General features: G+C 47.7%; 1 protein-coding gene across 2 annotated transcripts in view; it reads left to right on the top strand.

Annotated features, from left to right (window-relative positions):
• ACLY (ATP citrate lyase) overlaps positions 1–20,236 on the top strand; it is a 42,959-nt gene extending 22,723 nt beyond the window's left edge. For both annotated transcript variants that reach the window (XM_039256730.1, XM_039256729.1), the window contains 13 exons: positions 1,088–1,192; positions 2,462–2,658; positions 7,720–7,801; positions 8,977–9,087; positions 11,498–11,625; positions 12,280–12,373; positions 14,340–14,494; positions 16,059–16,209; positions 16,408–16,551; positions 17,716–17,829; positions 18,194–18,276; positions 18,772–18,848; positions 19,269–20,236. In XM_039256730.1, coding sequence (XP_039112661.1) covers positions 1,088–1,192; positions 2,462–2,658; positions 7,720–7,801; positions 8,977–9,087; positions 11,498–11,625; positions 12,280–12,373; positions 14,340–14,494; positions 16,059–16,209; positions 16,408–16,551; positions 17,716–17,829; positions 18,194–18,276; positions 18,772–18,848; positions 19,269–19,363 — 1,536 coding nt within the window. In that variant the 3' untranslated portion in view covers positions 19,364–20,236. The remainder of the gene's footprint in view (positions 1–1,087; positions 1,193–2,461; positions 2,659–7,719; positions 7,802–8,976; positions 9,088–11,497; positions 11,626–12,279; positions 12,374–14,339; positions 14,495–16,058; positions 16,210–16,407; positions 16,552–17,715; positions 17,830–18,193; positions 18,277–18,771; positions 18,849–19,268) is intronic.
• The last annotated feature ends 250 nt before the right edge of the window (positions 20,237–20,486 follow it).

Raw genomic sequence — 20,486 nt, 5'->3', positions numbered from 1 at the left:
GACACTTGAATGTCTGTATTATAAAAACACTTATTTGACAAGTGATAGGCATTCTACCTAATTTGCATATCTTTGATCATTAAGATGAGCTTTTAAAAACATTTGCTGACCGTTTATATTTTATAACTTGCTCTCCCTTCTTTTTTTTCTGTTGAGGTTTTTTTTTGTGTTACTGATTTGTACGTGTCTTTATAGATTAAGATATTGATTCTGTTCAAAATTATTGTCTGATCCCAGACTGGCCTAGTTCGGCTTACGACTGGAGAATGTAAACTTGCATTGCCATCTCAGAAGCAAAAACAAAAGCACACCTGCTGAAAATAAGCTGTTTTTTTTTTTATTCTCGAGCAAAAGTTAACAGACTAAAGCCTAAGGGTCATACTTAGGCCTCTGTGTGTTTTTATAAGTAAAGTTTTATTGGAACACAGCCATATTTCACTCATTTACATATTGTCCCTGGCTGCCTTCATGCTACACAGGCAAAGTTTGGTAGTTACTGCAGAGATCACGTGACCAATGAAGCCAGAAAAAGTTTGCTAGTTCTGAGAGCCAAATAGAGATAGTTCTCAATCTTTTCTGCCCAACTCTCCCACCCTCCACCTTGGCTTTCTCCCCCAACCCAGGCTCTGGTCTGAGTGTGGAAACAGCTCATGTCCCATGCTGCCCTGGGACATAGAGTCAGAGACTCAGAGGGTATAGTGGAGAAAGCTATAGATACTTGCTTAATGAGCAGGCGTCAGGACAGGTGGGGAACAGGTGGGTCTGAGCCTTGAGGGTTTTGGATGGGAGAGAATATAGCCACTTTGATGGCTGGGGGTTTTCAGAAACATTTGCTCCTGCTTGGTTACTGAGTTGCTATGGTATTAACCAATGGAGATTGGTTTCGGGTGTCTACGCCTGTCTTTTTGGAAGAGGATTGGAGTGGGGAGGCTGGGAACAGAGGCCTGTGGGAGGAAGGGGTTGCATACTATTAACATTGCTTCATTCTTAGAGTCTGGAAGGGGGCATAGACGGTTGGTCCTGTATAGGTTGTTGCCTCGTTGCTTCATCTAAGGCACAGAGTTAACAGGAAGGGACTGTTCTTTAGATCCGGACCATTGCCATCATAGCTGAAGGCATCCCTGAGGCCCTCACAAGGAAGCTGATCAAGAAGGCAGACCAGAAGGGAGTGACCATCATTGGACCTGCCACTGTGAGTGTCCTTTTCTGGAAACCTATTTTGTTTTGTTTTATATTTATTTTATTTTATATTTTTTAATTTATTTTTTAAATTTTATTTGTATTAAAAAAATTTTTTTTTACGTTTATTTTTGAGAGAGACAGAGTGCAAGCTGGGGAGGGGCAGAGAGAGAGGTAGACAGAATCTGAAGCAGGCTCCAGGCTCTGAGCTCTCAGTGTTAGGACAGAGTTGGATGCGTGGCTCAAACCCATGAATCGTGAGACCATGACCAGAGCCAAAGTCAGATACTTAACAGACTGAGCCACTCAGGCCACCCTATTTTGTTTTTAATTTTTAATGTTTATTTATTTTTGAGAGAGAAGCACAGTGTGAATGGGGGAGGAGCCGAGAGAGAAACACACAGACTCTGAAGCAGGCTCCAGGCTCCCAGCTGTCAGCCCAGAGCCTGCGCGGGGCTCAGACTCATGAACTATGAGATCATGACCTGAGGTGAAATCAGACATTTAACCGGCTGAGCCACCCAGGTGACCCAAGTCTTTTAAGTTCAAGGCTATCTTACAAAGTTCTGGGCCCACAGAAAGCTAAGTTGATGACTTCTGTTTCCCTCTTAAGTTGAAAAGATTCAGAGAGTACCTATTGAAAATGCGTATCTACTTCAAAGTGCTTTCTCACCAGGCCATGGCACTTTTATAGTTTTAAGGGACTAAATGGGAGATTTTCTGTGTTTGTCCACCTTCACACAGAGTGATCTTTGATTATTTTTTTAATCATAAACCAAAGAAAAATCTATGGGTTTTATTTGCCGAAAGGTCTTCAACATAGAAATTGCTCTGTGACTATTTTGTTGTTGTTTTTACTTAGTGGTTGAGTTAAAAATTTTGTCCAAAGCTAAGATTTTTAAATGGGGCAAGCGGCCTTCCATTTTAGAGGCAGGGGCTGGTTTTGAGCAAAGGCACACACCTGTGTGTCATAGTCTAATGGGTGCTGTCACCCTTTTAGAGCCAAGGCAACTTAACCCTGAGTATACATATCTGAATGTGCAGCAGTAAGCCGCATTTTACAAGTAAGGTTCTCGTTTATTCTGCATAATGTCTCTTGTGGGAGAGACGAGATTCGTAAGCCGGAAACCCAGTGTGTAGGTGTTAACTCTTGTAACGATTTCTCCCCGTCCTGACCAGAGAGGGTTAAGCAGGCAGTATTGGGCTTAGGGACGCTCCCGAGCTCTGTGGGACCAATCAAGAGCTTCCCCTTCCTCCCTGACTGCTGTTTCTGGCCTTGCAGGTTGGGGGCATCAAGCCTGGGTGCTTTAAGATTGGGAACACAGGTGGGATGCTGGACAACATCCTGGCCTCCAAGCTGTACCGCCCTGGCAGCGTGGCCTACGTCTCACGTTCTGGGGGCATGTCCAACGAGCTCAACAACATCATCTCTCGGACCACGGATGGCGTCTATGAGGGTGTGGCCATTGGTGGGGACAGGTGAGCAGCTGGGCCAAGGTGGGCCTCTCACACTTGGGAGAGGCAGGCCGGAAGATGGAGCAGTGGGATCCTCTAACCTCTGCTCGCTGCCACTGAGTTCAATCCGTGAAACGGGCCATCTCTACCCTGTCTCAGGACTGACATGGGCATAGTATCAGAAGAAAACAGGAAAAGGTGTTTTTCAAAGGTATTTGGGCTTTGGGGGTAATTCTGTTTGCTGTCTCGGAGTTGTGGCCATAGGGAGGCAGCAGAGTGCGGGGGTTGGCAGGACTAATTCTGAAATCAGACAGGTGGGGTTCGAATCCCAGTGTCTCTTTTTACCAGGTAGGCATTCTGGGCAGGTCCCTTACCTTCCCTGGAGATCTCTGATCCTTATAGATCACGTGGATAAACTAATAGCACCCGCCTCATGGAGTTGTCGAGAGGATTACATGAGGTCATATTTCTAGAAGGTGGCTAATGCAGGGGCTGGCACTTAGCAAGTACTCAGCAGGTGTTAACTGTAGTCTGTAATAGTGAAAGGAAGAACTGTTTCTTTACTCTCTACCTTGACCCCACTCACACTCTGGTTACTAAATGTTGAGATTCTGTTCCCCATACCAAGCAGTTCTCCAATTCTCTGTGGATACCAGCTGGGTGTCCTCCAGTTTATTTCAGTTCTGATTGTATCTACCTGGAGTTAGCACCAGATCCCACAGGTGAAGGGCCCAGTCCCACAAGACTGCCCCCACTTCAGATGCTAATCATAAGTCTGAGCTTCTGGTATTCCTGAGCAACTGGCTATACATTGAGGGTCCCCGCAACCCCCCCTCCCTTCTTGGGTTGGTAATTTGCTAGAACAGCCAGATGGAAGAATTGCATAGGGCAAGTTATAGGGGGCAGCACATGGAGCTTCCATGCCCCCTCTGGGCATGCCACTCTCCTAGCACTGTGATGTATTCACCAGCCCACAGGGTTTCCAAACCCCTTTCTTTAGGTAATTTTATGGAGACTTCATCATGTAGGCATGATGGATTATTAATTCAATCTCTAGCCCTTCTCCCTTCCCCATAGAGTGGTGAGTAGGGGCAAAAATTCCAGGACTCTAGTCATATCTTGGTCTTCTAAAACATTTTTTTTTTTTTTTTATTTTTTTTTTTTTTTTTTTGAGAGAGAGAGAGAGAGAGACAGCGTGAGCAGGGGAGGGTCAGAGAGAGAGGGAGTCACAGACTGAAACAGGCTCCAGGCTCTGAGCTGGCAGTCAGCACAGAGCCCGACGCGGGGCTCGAACCCACCAACCGCGAGATCATGACCTAAGCGAAAGTCGGACGCTCAACCGACTAAGCCACCCAGGCGCCCCTTCTAAAACATTTTTTAATGTTCATTCATTTTTGAGAAAGAGAAAAGAGAGAAAAAGAATGGGTGAGGGGCAGAGAGAGAGAGAGAGAGACCCACCAAATCCAAAACAGGCTTCAGGCTCTGAGCTGTCAGTGTGGAGCCTAATGCAGGGCTGAAACCTGAGATCATGATTGAGCGTCAGACGCTTAATTGACGGAACCACCCAAGGCGCCTCACGGCTTGGTCTTCTAGAGACCAGCCCCCATCCAGGAGCTCTGCAGGCACCTACCAAGTTGCCTTATAATAACAAGACACTCCTGTCACCCAGGAAATTCCAGCAGATTCAGGAGCTCTCTGTAGCACCCTGGTCACTCAGAAGATACGATGGTTTTAGGAGCTCTGCATCAGGAACTGGGGGGCCATAGACCTAGTAGACATTTCTTATTATCTCACGAAGAGCATACTCATTGTTTCTGTTAGTGGGAACAATAATAGTAACCAGTAGGTCATCGATAGGGTATTTTATTGTGTATAAGTAATGCCTAGTACTTAATATCATGGCATGTGTTAGCCATTGCTTTTTTTTTTTAACATTTATTTTAGTTTTGAGAGAGCGATAGAGAGCATGAGTGGGGGAGGGACAGAGAGAGACAGAGAGAGAGAATCCTAAGAAGGCTTCATGCTGTAATGCAGAACCCAACATGGGGCTCCAACTCACGAACCTGTGAGATCATGATCTGAGCTAAGATCAAGAGTCGGACGCTTAACCCACTGAGCCACCCAGGTGTGCGAGCCATTGCTGTTTATTATTACCACTGCTGCTGTTTGCCTCAACCAGACGCTGTCGGGAGAGCCGGTTACGGCTATGGCCTGGGGGACCCTTGTCCCTGGTGCTCTCTGACAATGGGCTCCGGCTCAAATAATAAGTCTGGGCAGTTACCCTCTCCTCTTGGGATTTAAAATGCTCTTGAAGGGGTGCCTAGGTGGCTCAGTCCGTTGCATGTCTGACGTTGGCTCAAGTCATGATATCATAGTTCGTGAGTTCAAGCCCCACATCAGGCTTTGTGCTGACATCTCAGAGCCTGGAGCCTGCTTTGGATTCTGTGTCTCCCCCTCTGTCCCTCCTCTGCTCATGCTCTGATTCTCTCTCAAAAAGGAAACAAACATTTTAAAAAATAAATAAATAAAAATTAAAAAAATAAAATGCTCTTGAAGATCTGCAGAGAGGCATCCTTGGCCTTAAACAATCGTTTTATAAACTGTGACAGGAGAAAATAAAAAAATATAGAGGACCTTCAAACAACACGGGTTTGAACTGCACAGGTCTGCTTCTATCCAGATTTTCAAAAATAAATACAGTACAGTACAATAAATGTATTTTCTATATGGTTTTGTTAATATTTTCTTTAGCTTCCTTTAGTGTAAGAATACAGTATATAATGCACATAACACAAAATACATGTTAATCAACTGTTTATGTAGTCAGTAAAGCTTCTAGTTAAGAATAGGCTATTAGAGGGAGCCTAGGTAGGTCAGTCAGTTAAGCGCCTCAGGTCATGGTCTCATGATCTGAGCTCATCTGACCTCAGCTCAGGTCATGATCTCATGGTTCATGGGTTTGGGCCCTGTGTCGGACTCTGTGCTGACAGCTCAGAGCCTGGAGCCTGCCTCAGATTCTGTGTCTCCCTCTCTCTGCCCCTTCCCCTCTCGCACTCTGTCTCTTTCTCTCTCAAAAATAAATAAATGTCTTAAAAAAAAAAAAAAAAGAATAGGCTATTAGTAGTTAAGTTTTTGGGGAGTCAAAAGATATACTTGGATTTTCCGCTGCATGTGGTGGGGGGTTAGCGTTCCTAACGCCCATATTGCTCAAGGGTCAATTATGTATATAGACCTATGTATATAGACCTAGCAATAGCCTGCCAATCCTGGGACATCAGTTGGCAGACTGTATTATTATCTATTGCTGTGTTAAAAAAAAAAATCATGCAAGGGCGCCTGGGTGGCTTAGTCGGTTAAGCGTCCGACTTTCGCTTAGGTCATGATCTCGCGGTTCGTGGGTTCGAGTCCCGCGTCGGGCTCTGTGCTGACTGCCAGCTCAGAGCCTGGAGCCTGTTTCAGTCTGTGACTCCCTCTCTCTCTGACCCTCCCCTGCTCACGCTGTCTCTCTCTCTCTCTCTCCTGGAAATAGATAAAACATTAAAAAAAAAATCATGCAAACCAGTGGCTTCAAACTATAATAAAATATTTGTGGGATACCTGGATGGCTCAGTTGGTTGAGCGTCTGACTCTTAATCTCCGCTCAGGTCATGATCCCAGGGTCAAGGGATCAAGTCCCTCTTTCTCTCTCTGGAATGAAAATTTAGAACAACAATAAGAAAACCCCACCTTTGTCCTTACGGTTTCTGTGGTCAGGACTCTGGGCAGCTCAAGTGGGCAGTTCCGGCTTACGGGAGGGGTGGCTTGCAGTGGAGTGTGAGGTGTCAGCAATGCTGCAGGTGGGCCTGAGGCTGGATGTGGCTCATGCACAGGGCTCACAAGGTGGCTGTCCTCTGTGGGCTTCTCCATAGGCTGCTTAATGTCCTCAGGACACAATGGCCGGCATCGCCCTGAGAGAGCAAGTCAAGACAGAGCGCCAGACAGAAGCAAATTTTTTTATAACCCCGCCATGGAAGTCACTGTCCTCAAATCGCTCCTGCCACACCTTGTTTATTTTATTTATTTACTTTTAAACTTTATTTTTTATTATTATTATTTTTTTATTTCTGAGAGACAGAGAGAGAGAGAGAGAGTGAGCAGGGGAGGGTCAGAGAGAGAGGGAGACACAGAATCTGAAACAGGCTCCAGGCTCTGAGCTAGCTGTCAGCACAGAGCCCGATGTGGGGCTCAAACCCACGAACCATGAGATCATGACCTCAGCTGAAGTCGGCCGCTCAACTGACTGAGCCACCCAGGCACCCCACATCTTGTTTTTTGTTTTTTTGTTTTTTTGTTTGTTTCTTTTATGTTTTATTTATTGCTGAGAGAGAGAGAAAGAGAGACAGTGTGAGCAGGGGATGGTCAGAGAGAGAGAGATACAGAATCTGAAATAGGCTCCAGGCTCTGAGCTGTCAGCACAGAGCCCGACGCTGGGCTTGAACCCATGAACAGTGAGATCATGACCTGAGCTGAAGTCGGACGCTTAACCGACTGAGCCACCCAGGCGCCCCCACATCTTGTTTATTAGAAGCATTAAGTCTGACCCATATTCAAGAGAGGCACAAGGTTCTACCTTGTTAAAAGAACTTGCCGCCATATCTTATTTATTTATTGTTTTAGTGCAAACATGTGAGCAGGAGAGAGGGACAGAGGGGGAGAGGGAGAGAGAGAATCTTAAGCAGTCTTCACACTCAGCTCAGATCCTGATGTGGGACTCGACCCTGGGACTGCCACCTGAGCCGAAATCAAGGGTCAGATGCTCAACCTACTGAGCCCCCCAGGGGCCCCGCAGCCATATTTTAAAGCCCCCCCAAATGTGCTCCAGGCGTCTCTTAGTGCCAAGCAAACCTCCGTTCCCCTCCTTCTCTTCCCTTGTGCCTCGTTTACTTACCACCCCGCCCCCATTGTTCTTGAGGCATCTCTTGGCCTTCCCTGGACACCATGCTCACGAAGAACCCCAGAGCATTCCTGGGGCTAGCATGCATCCCACACGTGTACACACGCCTCCCCAAGCCCCCTGACCCCGTGTGTCCTCTCTGCCCTCACCAGGTACCCAGGCTCAACGTTCATGGATCATGTGCTCCGTTACCAGGACACACCAGGCGTCAAAATGATTGTGGTGCTTGGAGAGGTGAGTTTTGGGTTTTTTTTGAGAGAGAGAGAGAGAGAGAGAGATCATGTGGGGGGAGGGGCAGAGGGAAAGAGAACCCTAAGCAGGCTCCACACCCAGCATGGAGCTCAGCATGGAGCTTGACCCCATGACCCTGGGATCATGGCCTGAACCACCCAGTTCCCCCTCTTTTGTTTGTTTGTTTGTTTTTAATTTTGTTTTTAATTTATTTTTGAGAGAGAGAGCACATGAGCATGCAGGGGAGGGACAGAGAAGGAAAGAGACAGAGAATCTGAAGCAGGCTCCATGCTGTGAGGACAGCCCGACCCGGGGCCCAAACTCACGACTGTGAGATCACAACCTGAGCCGAAACCAAGAGTCACCCAGGCACCCCTGCTTATATATAAGTTAAAGTGACCGTCCCTGGTATTCGTGTTCCCTACCTACCCTCTGGGGCTTAGAAGTTGTCACTGTTAACACTGCTATGTTTTCTCCTGAAAAAGTCCTTGCCTCTTGGTGTCACAAGACATTTTAGTGCCAATAAAGCTTTTGGCTGGCCTTGGTCTCTTGGGAAGTGCATAGCTAGAGTAAGAAGTGTACTTTTTTTTTTGTTTTGTTTTCTTATGTTTGTTTGTTTTTGAGAGAGAGGGAGAGAGAGAGAGATGGAGCACCCTGGGAGGAGGCGCAGAGAGAGAGGGAGACACAGAATCTGAAGCAGCCTCCAGGCTCTGAGCTGTCAGCACAGAGCCTGACACGGGGCTTAAACTTGTGACCTGCGAGACCTGAACCACCTGAGTCGAATGCTTAACCGACTGAGCCACCCAGGTGTCCCGGAAGTGCACGTTTTTAGTTTGGGAAAGTCCTAGAAGCCCTGTTCTTGCCTGTACCTCTGAGCAGGTCAGATCTGATCAGATTAGATCCTGGTTAGATCAGGGATCAGGGACTCCCAGGGGAGTTCCAGGGAATCCAGAGGGTTCCCAGTGCCCTTTTACAACTCTTCCTTGCACACCATCTCAATTTTCCAGCCTGCTGTTTGACCAAAGCCAGTGTCTTCGTTTTCTAGCCAAGCTGACGGTCAGGACTCTTGGTGCCTCTGAGCCCTGCCTGATTTGGGACAGATTTTCCCGCTGCGGTGCTGCCCACGGCAAGTCTGGATGGGTTTCACTAACTAAGGGCTCTTTCTTGTTCCTTGGCAGATCGGGGGCACTGAGGAATATAAGATCTGCCGGGGCATCAAGGAGGGCCGCATCACCAAGCCTGTGGTCTGCTGGTGCATTGGGACCTGTGCCACCATGTTCTCCTCTGAGGTATGGCTGGGACAGGTCACTCCTGGACAGGAAGGCCAAAGGGGGCATTCGAGGTGAACCGTGTAGTTCTCATAAAGCAGCTGGTTCCTCCGATGAACCTGTACTACTTGCCTGGTTACCACAAGGTCTGGTCAGGGTCTTGCTCTCTAGGAGGTTAAATCCAGTTCAGGGAGGCGGCCAGTTCTGGGTCCCTGCTTGGTGCAGGGCACACTTCTGTCTGGAGGAGTGGAGATGGCTTCACAGGGAAGATCACGCTTATACTGAGAAGGAGTTTGCTGAGCGAGAGGGACGTGGAGGAGGGAGAGCACGCACCCCAGATGCATTGCTGGGGCGGGGAGCCAGGAGAGGCTGGAGGGCAAGCCGGGTTTGTTCTGGATGGTTCTGGATGCGTTAACATGAGGCTGCACCGGAAAGTGCCCAGAGGCATATAGTAAGTGCAGCTCACTGGCGCCCAGTATAAGCGCTTCCTGGCTACCTGGCACCTGTTGAGTGTGGCAGCCAGGCCGCAGCCCCAGTACTCCAGCTCCCAGGCCCCTCTGTCTTGAACGTGGCCCATCTGGTGATGACAAAACTGAGGAGACCAACACTCGTCACTGATCAGCGATCAATAGTGGGGTAGGCTCTTAGGCTCTTGAGTGTGAAGCCCTATGTGCTGGGTGCAGATGAAGGTAACGGCTGGCCAGAAGGCTTCCTGAAACAGTGATAGTCCCTACACCGGAGCCCTCCCCCCTCCCCGCCAGTAAGCCTGCGACCCTGTTCTTTCTCCCTGGAATGCCTGCCTTCCCCTGAGATTCCGTACCCGCATCACAGTGGCAATATTGGTGCATTTGCAAAACGCACCCCTCCTTCGAACCAGCAGTTCCGTTCCTGCAGATTTATCATAGGGCTCTGTGTGCAAAAATATTGCCATGTGCGTGCAATGATACTCGCCATGTTGTAATGGCAGGCTGGTGCTGGCCGGGAGGGGATATGTCATCATCGCGAAGCCATATGATAGAAAACCGGGCAGGCAGGAGGAGAATGAGGTCAATCTTGATATGTTAATGTAGAAAGACTACGTTACACAAACTAATGAAAGAGCAGGATGCAGTAAATGGTTATAATGTGATTTTGTTCATTAATGGTGCGAGTATTTTTTTTTTTCCAAGTAAATAAGAGGAAATGGGGAGGTCATGGAATCACGCCCATCCTTCAGACATGACCTCTACTTTCACAGGTTAGAATCAGCTCTCAGTGGATCTGTGTGACTAGGGCAGGTCATTTGGCCTCTCCGTGCCTTAGTTTCTTGAGCTATAAAATGGGGTTGATTCTGGATTGTTGTGTGACTCTCGTAAGAAAGTAATTGAAAAGGTCTGGCACATACAGGTCTTAACAGATGCTCATTCCCATTCTTTAATTCACCTGTTCCATGAAGCTCTTCCTGATTCTTCTTGACTGTTCTCTCCACCTCAGCAGCCAAAAATAATTCTTCCCTCCCCCTGCATTGTTTCTCTTAACCAGCTCTCCATTACTAGCCCTCCACCTCCGTACCCCTACTATGCTGAGGACACCCCCCCAAGAGGTCAAGGACTTCACTCTTGTGTTTCTGGCTGGGCACCCCTCATCACCCCAGGGATAGGACAGGCCCTCAAGGTGTTTTATTTTGTCTTTGAATTAAATGTTTTTAAATGTACTTATTTGTTTTAAGAGACAGAGAGAGTGCAAATACAAGCTGGGGAGGGGAAGAGAGAGAATCCCAAGCAGGCTCTGCATTGGCAGTGCAAGGCTTGGTACAGATCTCGAACTCAGAAACTGAGATCATGACCTGAGCTGAAACCAAGAGTCAGATCCTTAATGGACTGAGCCACTCAGGTGCTCCTCCACCATGTGACTTTTTAAGAAGAAGCTAGGAATTTGTATTTTTACGTGAGATTTTTTTTCCTTATTGGACCTATTTTATACAAAGTACGCAGAGGACAGTCAGCCTGTCTGTGAGGATCAGCTCAGCCTCAGGTTGCCCGCGTGTGCCTTCACTGCTCACGGTGGTTCACAACTACCCGCCGGTGGTTCACAACTACCCGCCGTTCTCCATCCTCCTCCCCTCAACCCCTGCCGTCGGGGGAGGGGGAGCTGAGTGAAGGTGCAGGGGGACTTGGGCCGCCAGGCTTTGTGTTCCAGCTCCGATACACACCAGCTGTGTGACCCCCCCAGGAAGCTCCTGAACTTCTCGGTGCCTCAGTTTCCTCTTCTACAAATTGAGAGTCATTTGACGTCCCTATTGAGTGAGCCTGTGTGAGACTTGAATGAAGTGATTTGCTGTAGGGTGTTCAGCAGGATCCGGCCTGTAATCGGTACTGACGTGCAGAGCCTTTGTGTCCTCCTTCCAGAGGGATTCACAAGCCAGGTAACGCAGCTCCCTGTCGCCTTCCAGGTCCAGTTTGGCCATGCCGGAGCTTGTGCCCACCAGGCTTCTGAGACCGCAGTAGCCAAGAACCAGGCTTTGAAGGAGGCAGGGGTGTTTGTGCCCCCAAGCTTCGATGAACTTGGAGAAATCATCCAGTGAGTGGACTGCGGGGAAGATGCCAGCCTCCCGTTCCCTTTCCGGATCCCCCACCCCCCACCCTGAGGCTAGCAGCCCCGTGCCACAGAGGTGCCACAGAGCATGTCAGCGTGCTGGAGTGTTAGGTTAGAGGTGTTAGGGGTGGAGTGTAACTGTACAGATGGTCTGAAACCTTTACCTGCCTTTCGGGTTTTGTTTTGTTTGTAAACACAATAGTCACAGGCCATTCAGATTGCTATTAAAATAGGTTCGCTTTCTGAGCCACCTACTTGGCTGTCCCTTAAAAAAGAGATGAGCATAGAAACATTTAGAAGGTGTCACCCTTAATCGGTTGAGAAACAGTCATTGGCTAATCCATTGTGTCTTCCCATTCCTCCCCTCTGTCCTTCCTTGGCCTCCAGATTCATCTTTCCATAAAGCCCCATGGGGTTGGAGGAGGTGGGGGACATCTTGGCCAGAACCTTTTGTCATTTAGTCTGTAACAATCCACCTGGTGTAGGGCATTGCCGGGAGGGGCTGCAGAGCTAGGAAACCTGGAGTTTTGGGGGTAGATGGAGGAGCGTTCCTGGGATGGCTTAGAAAAGTCCAGAAGCATAAAATGCAGACGGATGTCTTCTCTCCTCTCCTCCCCTCCCCTCCCCCCCACCTCTCAGGTCTGTGTACGAAGATCTTGTGGCCAAAGGAGTCATTGTACCTGCTCAGGAGGTGCCACCCCCAACAGTGCCAATGGACTACTCCTGGGCCAGGGTAGGTGACGCGGAGAACATGGGCGAGGTGGACTGGGGGGAGCTCCGGGCGGGGGGTCTAATTGGCTGCAGTACCTGGAAACCAGGCCCCGCCCTGCTAGCTGGAGCAACCCTGTAATCACTGCTCTGGCCTCCAAACCATGCCCCCCGAGGACAGCTCTACTCCAAGAACGTAGATTGGGGAAAAAAACTCCGCAATGATTATTCTGTGATTCCAGCCCCTCCTTATGTGCTGGAGCTTATGAGCTGGCCACTCCCGACCAGCAGGTAACACAGATGCAGGGCTCAAGAGCGCGAATGGCAGCATGTATGTCCCACAGGCATGTGGCCCAACCTGGAAACGGAGGCTGAGGACAGATACCGCCCTCTAGAGTTGTTTGCACTTGCGAGGGGCTTCGGGGTCAAGTGGAATGTCCACTCTACCTGCTTGTCTAAATGTTTGAAGTACACAGGAACTCACTGAAGTCAATTTTTATTTATTTACTTACTTATTTATTTATTTATTTTTAATGTCTTATTTATTTTTGAGAGAAAGAGAGCATTAGTAGGAATAGGGAGGGACAGAGAGGGGAACAGAAGATCCAAAGCGGGTTCTGCGCCGATGGCAGCAAGCTCGATGTGGGGCTCGAACTCACAAACTGTGAGATTGTGACCTGAGCCGATGTTGGGCGCTCAACCAGCTGAGCCACCCAGCTGCCCCTGAAATCAGTTTTTAAAAGACCATTACAAAAACGGGTAGGAAATGGCCTTTCAACGTGAAAAAATGCACAATAGCACTCATTATAAAAAGGAGCCAAATTAAAAGCTGTGATCCCAATTTTCCCATTTTGGAGTCAAGGAAGAAAACAATTCTTTGATAATATGTTGTGTCTGTAAGGGGGTGAGGAAGCTTGTGAGTTTGTTCCTTGGGGGTGGGGTGGGACTTGGCACCACCCTTTCTGAAAGGCCATTGGGTAATCTCAGATTTCAGAGTGATCACACCCAGGGGTGTCTGGCTATCTCTGTTGTGGAGCGTGCTACTGTTGATCTGATAGTTCACCTGTTGATCTGATAGTGAGTTCGAGCCCCAGGTTGGGCGTAGAGGCTACTACAAAAAAAAAGTTCTCACACCTGATGGCTCAATTCCATATCTAGAAAGCTATTTCGGGGACGTGCTCACACATTCACAGAAATGTGTTCAAGATTTTTCCACTTGATGATTATCAGTGGAAGAACCGCTAAGTTGTGGTTTTGCCATAAGATTCGTTATCATACAGCAGTTAAAAGGAATGAACCAGATCTATGTATGTGTCGACATTTACGGAGCTCAAATTCATTGAGTAAATGGCAAATTACAGACCATTATGGGGCAATATATCATTATGAAAAACCTTTGTACACAAAACACTATGTATTCTCTGTGTATCTATGTATATAGGTAAAAGTGGAGAAAGAAAGGCCAGACAGATGCCCATTAAACTGACAAACACTGAAGCAAAAAGGCATTTTACAACGGAAATTGGTCGGGGATCACTGGAGAAACGGAGTTATGCAGAGTTGGCAATGATGCCCCAGCTGTACTTCCCAACCCGGAAGTTCAGCTCAGTCCCTTCACTTGGGTGTGGGACATCTCGAGGGGATCCCCTGTTTGCACAGCTGCCTGCTTATTACATTTTGGTGGGGGCTTGGCAGCTGAATGTGGAATGCTAGAAAAATCTCCCTTTAGATTCATTCTTGCATTTCTAAGCCAGGTGAGCTTGGGTTTGTTTCTGATGGGACATCTTTGTGAGGTGAAAACAAACCTGTGGGTGGAAATTGCACAGAGCGCTCCTATTTTCTGCAACTGAAGTGATCCAACGAAAGGATTTTTTGTGCTTCTTTCTTGGGAGGAGTTTGGTTTTGGTTCTGGCAGTGCAGACAGTGAGGTGGTCGTGGAAAAACCTCTGTGGTCATACCCTACCGCTTCCCCTGCCCCCATCTTTGCTCAGGAGCTGGGCTTGATCCGCAAACCTGCCTCATTCATGACCAGCATCTGTGATGAGCGAGGACAGGAGCTCATCTACGCGGGCATGCCCATCACCGAGGTCTTCAAGGAAGAGATGGGCATTGGCGGGGTCCTCGGCCTCCTCTGGTTCCAGAGAAGGTGAGGTGTGGAGGTCAGAAGATGGCTGGACCCTGCCATCTGTGACTCGGTGTTAAGGATTTTCCCCTGATAAGGGGGGTGGGGGGAGTAGCCTTGGGGAAATACGTCCAGGACTAATCTTTGTGGCCACAGATCAATTGCAAGGTCGGAAGAGATACTGGCTGTTCCTAGGTCTTCGAAGGACAGAAAGGCCAGTCTGAACTAAGTAGAAAGTGATGACCTCATCAGGGATCTTGGATGAGCCCCTGTCCTTGGGACTCTTAAAGAAATGAGAGTAAATGTAAGACTCTTGAGAGAAAGATCTGGATGGGTCTGGTAGCTCAGAGTACAGGCCTGGTAGAATTGCTAAACAGCCATGAAATACCTTGTATTAGGTTCTCTCTCTTATCAGCCCGAGTGTTAGAAAAAATTGGTTTCTCTGCAACTCCCGAACATAGCCCTCCCCCGGGACTGATAGCTGGGCAAGGGGGCCAGCGAGACCTAATTCACAGAGCCCTGGCTTGGGGCGGCACTGGGCAGAAGCCCAGGTCAGTGTCTTGGTTTATGTTGTGCCTTCAGCTGTAGAGATGGATCTTGGTCCTGTTTGGGGCCTTTCCTGGCAGAAGTTCACGGTGTTGTAATACCTCTGTAGATTTCCCCATCTGTTCTTGCGTCCCTGTATCTCCAGACTTCATTCTTTTTTTTTTTTTTTTTTAATTTTTTTAAGTGTTTATTCATTTTTGTGTGAGAGAGAGAGAGAGCACAAGCACGAGTGGAAGAAGGGCAGAGACAGAGGGAGGCACAGAAATCAAAGCAAGCTCCAGGCTCTGAGCTTACAGCAGAGTCCGACGTGGGGCTTGAACCCACAAATAGATTATGACGTGAGCCGAAGTCGAACACTTAACCGACTGAGCCACCCAGGCACTCCCAGACTTCGTTCCTAATCTCAGTTGAGAGGTTGAACACTGCAGGAGACCTGGGGCTTCGTACACTGGGAATAGGACAGGAATCTCACTTCTCCATCTGGCACATAGAAGGAAGCCATAAGTACAGGTTAAATTCTATTACAGTGACTCATGCTCAAAGCCATTGTCTAAAAAAGAGATTGTCAAACCCTGGTGGCGAGCTCTGTATTAAAAGCAGTATTTGGGGGCACCTGGGTGGCTCAATTGGTTAAGCGTCCAACTTTGGCTTAGGTCATGATCTCACAGTTCATGGGTTCAAGCCTTGCATCGGGCTCTGTGCTGACAGCTCAGAGTCTGGAGCCTGCTTTGGATTCTGTCTCCCTCTCTCTCTGCCCCTCCCCTGCTCATGCTCTGTCTCTCTCAGTCTCTCAAAAATAAACAGACATTTAAAAAAATTAAAATTAAATAAAAGTGTTTGGTATCAGCAACTTAGGAGCTGCTCAAGAATCGGAAGTTTTGCTTCGAGAGTTGCTTGATACAGTAGTTGACATGGGTTGGGAAGTTGCTGCCCTCCTTGAATGTGAGTGGCTTGTTTCAGGAGATGGGAGCAAGCAGGAGCTTGGCTCTGCAGGTCACCTCTGTTCCGACCCTCCTCTTGGTGCCCCTTTCCTCCCCTCTAGGTTGCCCAAGTACGCCTGCCAGTTCATCGAGATGTGCCTGATGGTGACGGCAGATCACGGGCCAGCCGTGTCGGGGGCTCACAACACCATCATCTGTGCTCGGGCTGGGAAGGACCTGGTTTCCAGCCTCACCTCAGGGCTGCTCACTATTGTGAGTACTGGTCTCCTGGGAGGTGAGATCCGCAGGGGACACGGGTTATAGTGACACGCACTTGGCTGTCAAAGGGTTCAAGAAGGAGCCTCAGCGTGTAAAACCCGGTGCTGGGGCGGCTCAGGGCATGCTGGGTTGGTCTGTGAAGCCGAGGGAGTCTCTTCCAGCTCAGGGCACATGGGCTTGCTTGTCCTACAGGGGGACCGGTTTGGGGGTGCCCTGGATGCAGCTGCCAAGATGTTCAGCAAGGCCTTTGACAGCGGCATCATCCCTATGGAGTTTGTGAACAAGATGAAGAAGGAAGGAAAGCTGATTATGGGCATTGGTCACCGAGTGAAATCGGTAAGTTGTGGTTCCCCTTAAGGACTGACCTGCAGGTGGAGGCGTTGTTTTAGTTGGGAACACCCAGGCTCTTGACTCTTAGTGTGCAGAGCTTTGGCCGTGTTGACAGATGTCAAAGATCAGGCAGCTCTTTTTCCATTATAATACAGAACGCCCGCAAACAGCTTTCCATGCGAACCAGGGATCACGGTCAGTTCTGAGGGATGTTCCATCCAGGCTTTGCAGCCACAGTCATTTCCTCCCTTAGCAAAGAGACACGCCAGGTCAGTATGGGCTCCAGAAAGGAAGGAACTCAAAAGCCTGAGTGGGGCAGTACAGGTCAGACAAAACTGTCTGAAAGAGGCCCTGCACCGTGGACTGGAGCGGTGCTATCTGCGTGGGAGCTGGGCAGGGGACTGAGGTCACTTTAGTACTGGGAGTCGGCTGACACCTGAACCACTTCCCTGCCCCACTGACTGATGATGGTTTAGTGTGGGTCTCTTAGCAGAAAAGGTCCGGAGCTTTTCTGGAGATTTCAGGGGTGCTTCACTGCCCCACGCCAACAAGTCTAAAAACTAAGAACTCTGTAGAACTTTGTTCCAGGTGGAGGAGGCCGAGGCCGCTGAACTCGTGGGCGGCATGGTTCGTGGCTAGAACCTAAGACTTTTGGTTGGAGAGTAGGTGAGCTCTGGCCGCCTCCTGCTTAAACTGAGGTCTGTTGTAGAATTCAGTTAACATCTCCAGGTCTCAGTTCCTTGTTTGTAACATAAAAGAGAGAACCTAGAAAGGTTGTTGTGAGGCTCAATTGAGATTCAAGAGGACTTTAGAAACCGTAAGCCCCACAGCAGGGTCACAATCTGTGCCTCACGGAATCAAGATACAGGGATCAGGTCCCTGAAACACACCTCCTGGATAAAATATAAACATTTGAGTCCATCTGTGGCAGGAGCACCAACATGTCATCTTTTTTTTTTTTTTTAAGTTTTAAAAGAGAATCCGAAGCAGGTTCCACACTGTCAGTGCCGAGCCCAATACAGGGCTTGAACTCACGATCCTCTGTGAGATCATGACCTGCGCCAAAACCAAGAGTGAGACACTTAACTGACTGAGCCACCCAGGCACCCCCAACAGGTCTCTTAATGGCTGTCAGGGTGGGTTCCTCTGTAACTTTGTGTCACTTTCTAGATAAACAACCCAGACATGCGAGTGCAGATCCTCAAAGATTATGTCAAACAGCACTTCCCCGCCACCCCCCTGCTTGACTATGCGCTGGAAGTCGAGAAGATTACCACCTCGAAGGTAAAAGAGAAAATATCCCTAATTCCCAAATTGTAGCTGTGGGTGAATTTCTTGGGGAACAGAAGAGGCAGCCTACCTTTTGATTGTGCAGCCAAAATCAAACCTGGTGTTCTGGGAACTTTTATTTATGTTGTACTACTAAGTTCAACAGATATACATACTAAGTTCCTACTAGGGGTTGGGTTCTTTGCTAAACATTGGGAGCTGGGCTGACTTTTTCTTTCCTAACAAGCTGGGATGTTTTGGTGGGAGGTTTTTAAATTGTGGTCAGAATTTGTAGTTCTGTTAGCAGTAGTAATTGTGGAAAATTACAAAGGAAAAATGAGAAATAGTGATAAGTGTTTTGAATGTTTTGCCTTTCCAGAAACCAAATCTTATCCTGAACGTAGATGGTTTCATTGGAGTTGCATTTGTAGACATGCTTAGAAACTGTGGCTCCTTTACTCGGTGAGCTCTGTGGCCATTTTCTTCATCTTTTTTTTTTTTTTTTTAAGTTTATTTATTTTGAAAGAAAGAGAGAATGAACGGGCGTGGGACAGGGATAGAGAGAGAGAGACAACCACAAGCAGAGCCTGATGTGGGGCTTGAACTCAAGAACTGTGAGATCACGACATGAGCTAAAGTGGGACACTTAATTGACTGAGCCACCCGGGTGTGCCCCCCCCCTCAGTTTTCTTCTTTTTTACATTTATTGATGCTTGCTGTTCCCTTCCAGTTCTAAAAGCAATACGTGCTCATTACACAGGATTTAGAAAACATGGACAGGTATAAAGAAGAAAACAAAAATTGTCTCTACTCCCACCACCCAGGGCACCCTTTTTCTACTTTGATACTAAAGAGATCTAGCTTTTTGTTCCTGGGCAGAAGTTGTAGTGTCTATGGGGAAGAGGGGGGGCGGTCCCATGGGCCGTGTTAAAACCACAGGTTGACTGTGTGTTGCAGGGAGGAGGCTGATGAATATATTGACATCGGAGCCCTCAATGGCATCTTTGTGCTGGGAAGAAGTATGGGCTTCATTGGTGAGTTGGTAGTTGTTGCTGTTATTAAGAATCTGGTTTGGTTTGGTTCCCCTCTCCCCCCCCTCCCACCCCCAATGGTTCAGCTGTAGGACCTTATTCTACGAGAAAGATCTCACATGACCTTCATTGTTGTTCCTAATCCTTTCTTTCCTACTTTAACTCCCCCCTTTATCTTTGTTCCACGGTTCCTTTGTTCTTGGAAATGACTGATTGCTAGTCCATGAAAACAATGAAATCCATCAGTTGCCTTTTAGCCAGGCTGGTGTCTGCCCGTGCAGTGGGTCTGGGTTTACTTCCTCATTTTTTATTTTTTATTTTTTATTTTTTGTATGAGAGTTTCCATCCTCCTCTTCTTCTACTTGCCAGACTTTTAGCAGACTCCCCAGATCTTAACAAAAAGATGCCTTTGCCACATTTCAGGACACTATCTTGATCAGAAGAGGCTGAAGCAGGGGCTGTACCGTCACCCTTGGGATGATATTTCATATGTTCTTCCGGAACACATGAGCATGTAACTGAGCCAGGAACCGTATCGCAGTAAAGTGAAGACCCGAACTCCTCCCCTGGGAAGTAGCGTGCGCACAGCTAGCACTGGAACTTGCTAGAGAACGGGCCTGGAATGTAAACAGACGCTGATGTACAGGCACTGAAGACACCCACAGGCTAACACTGTTCATTCCACACAAGGAAGCTCAGTACTTTTTTTTATAAGCATAGAAATAAAAACCAAGCCAATACTTGTGACGTTTGCTCTGCTACCTGCTGTATTTATTATATGGAAGCATCTAAGCACTGTAAGGATAGTGTTCCTAATTGTAGGGTGTTAAGACGTTGCTTTCTTTTTTCCTTTAATTCTTTTTTCCCTTGGAGGAAGGGAATGAAACTTTTAAGACCTCAAGGTACTATCAATTAAAGCATCCCCAATGTGTTAGTTTTCCATGTTGCTTTCCTCCTCATAGAACCTGAAGAGCATTGTGTTAATCTGATTTTTAAAGATCTTTTTGTACATTTTGTGTTAAGGGTTTGTTTGGTATCTCACTGGAATGTTCTGTGTTGCAGACCAAACTCTGTTTATGTCAGGGGGATGGAACCATTGCATCCCTAGCTATTGTCACAAAATACGTGGAGTAGTAATTTAAAATGTAAAGTTGTAACATACATATGTTTAAAATGGAAACACAAAGCAAAAAGCTGTGAAATGTCTCCTGTTCCATGTTCTCTGTATTTATGCAACTGATTTATCAGTCTGTTACTGAAGTGTGGGTTCAAGGACTCGTCTCCAGCCAGTTCGCATCTGTAAGCCAGCATGATTCTGGCAGCTGCCACCTCAGTCTCTTCTCTGTATTATCTGTTTGGTTTCAATAAACTATATAGTAACAATGAAGACACTACTGTCTCATGTCCTCCATGTCCTTTCCTCCGAACCATGCTCTCTAATAGTTTTCACTACATGTCATTTTAAAATGTTCATCCATCTCTACACACACACACACACACACACACACACACACACACCCCTTAATCAAAACACTAACTTCAACCCTCCCTTCCCACAAGGGGGCCTCGGGACCCCTGGTTGGCTCAGTGGGCATAGAGACTACTGAAAAAAATAAACTTCTTAAAAATGTTGGGGGGAAA

Source organism: Hyaena hyaena, unplaced genomic scaffold (genome assembly GCF_003009895.1).
Source record: "Hyaena hyaena isolate Hyena2069 unplaced genomic scaffold, ASM300989v1 scaffold_589, whole genome shotgun sequence".
In the NCBI taxonomy this organism is placed as follows: domain Eukaryota; kingdom Metazoa; phylum Chordata; class Mammalia; order Carnivora; family Hyaenidae; genus Hyaena; species Hyaena hyaena.
Note: the sequence above shows the minus strand (reverse complement) of the source record. Positions and strands in the feature narration are given on the sequence as shown.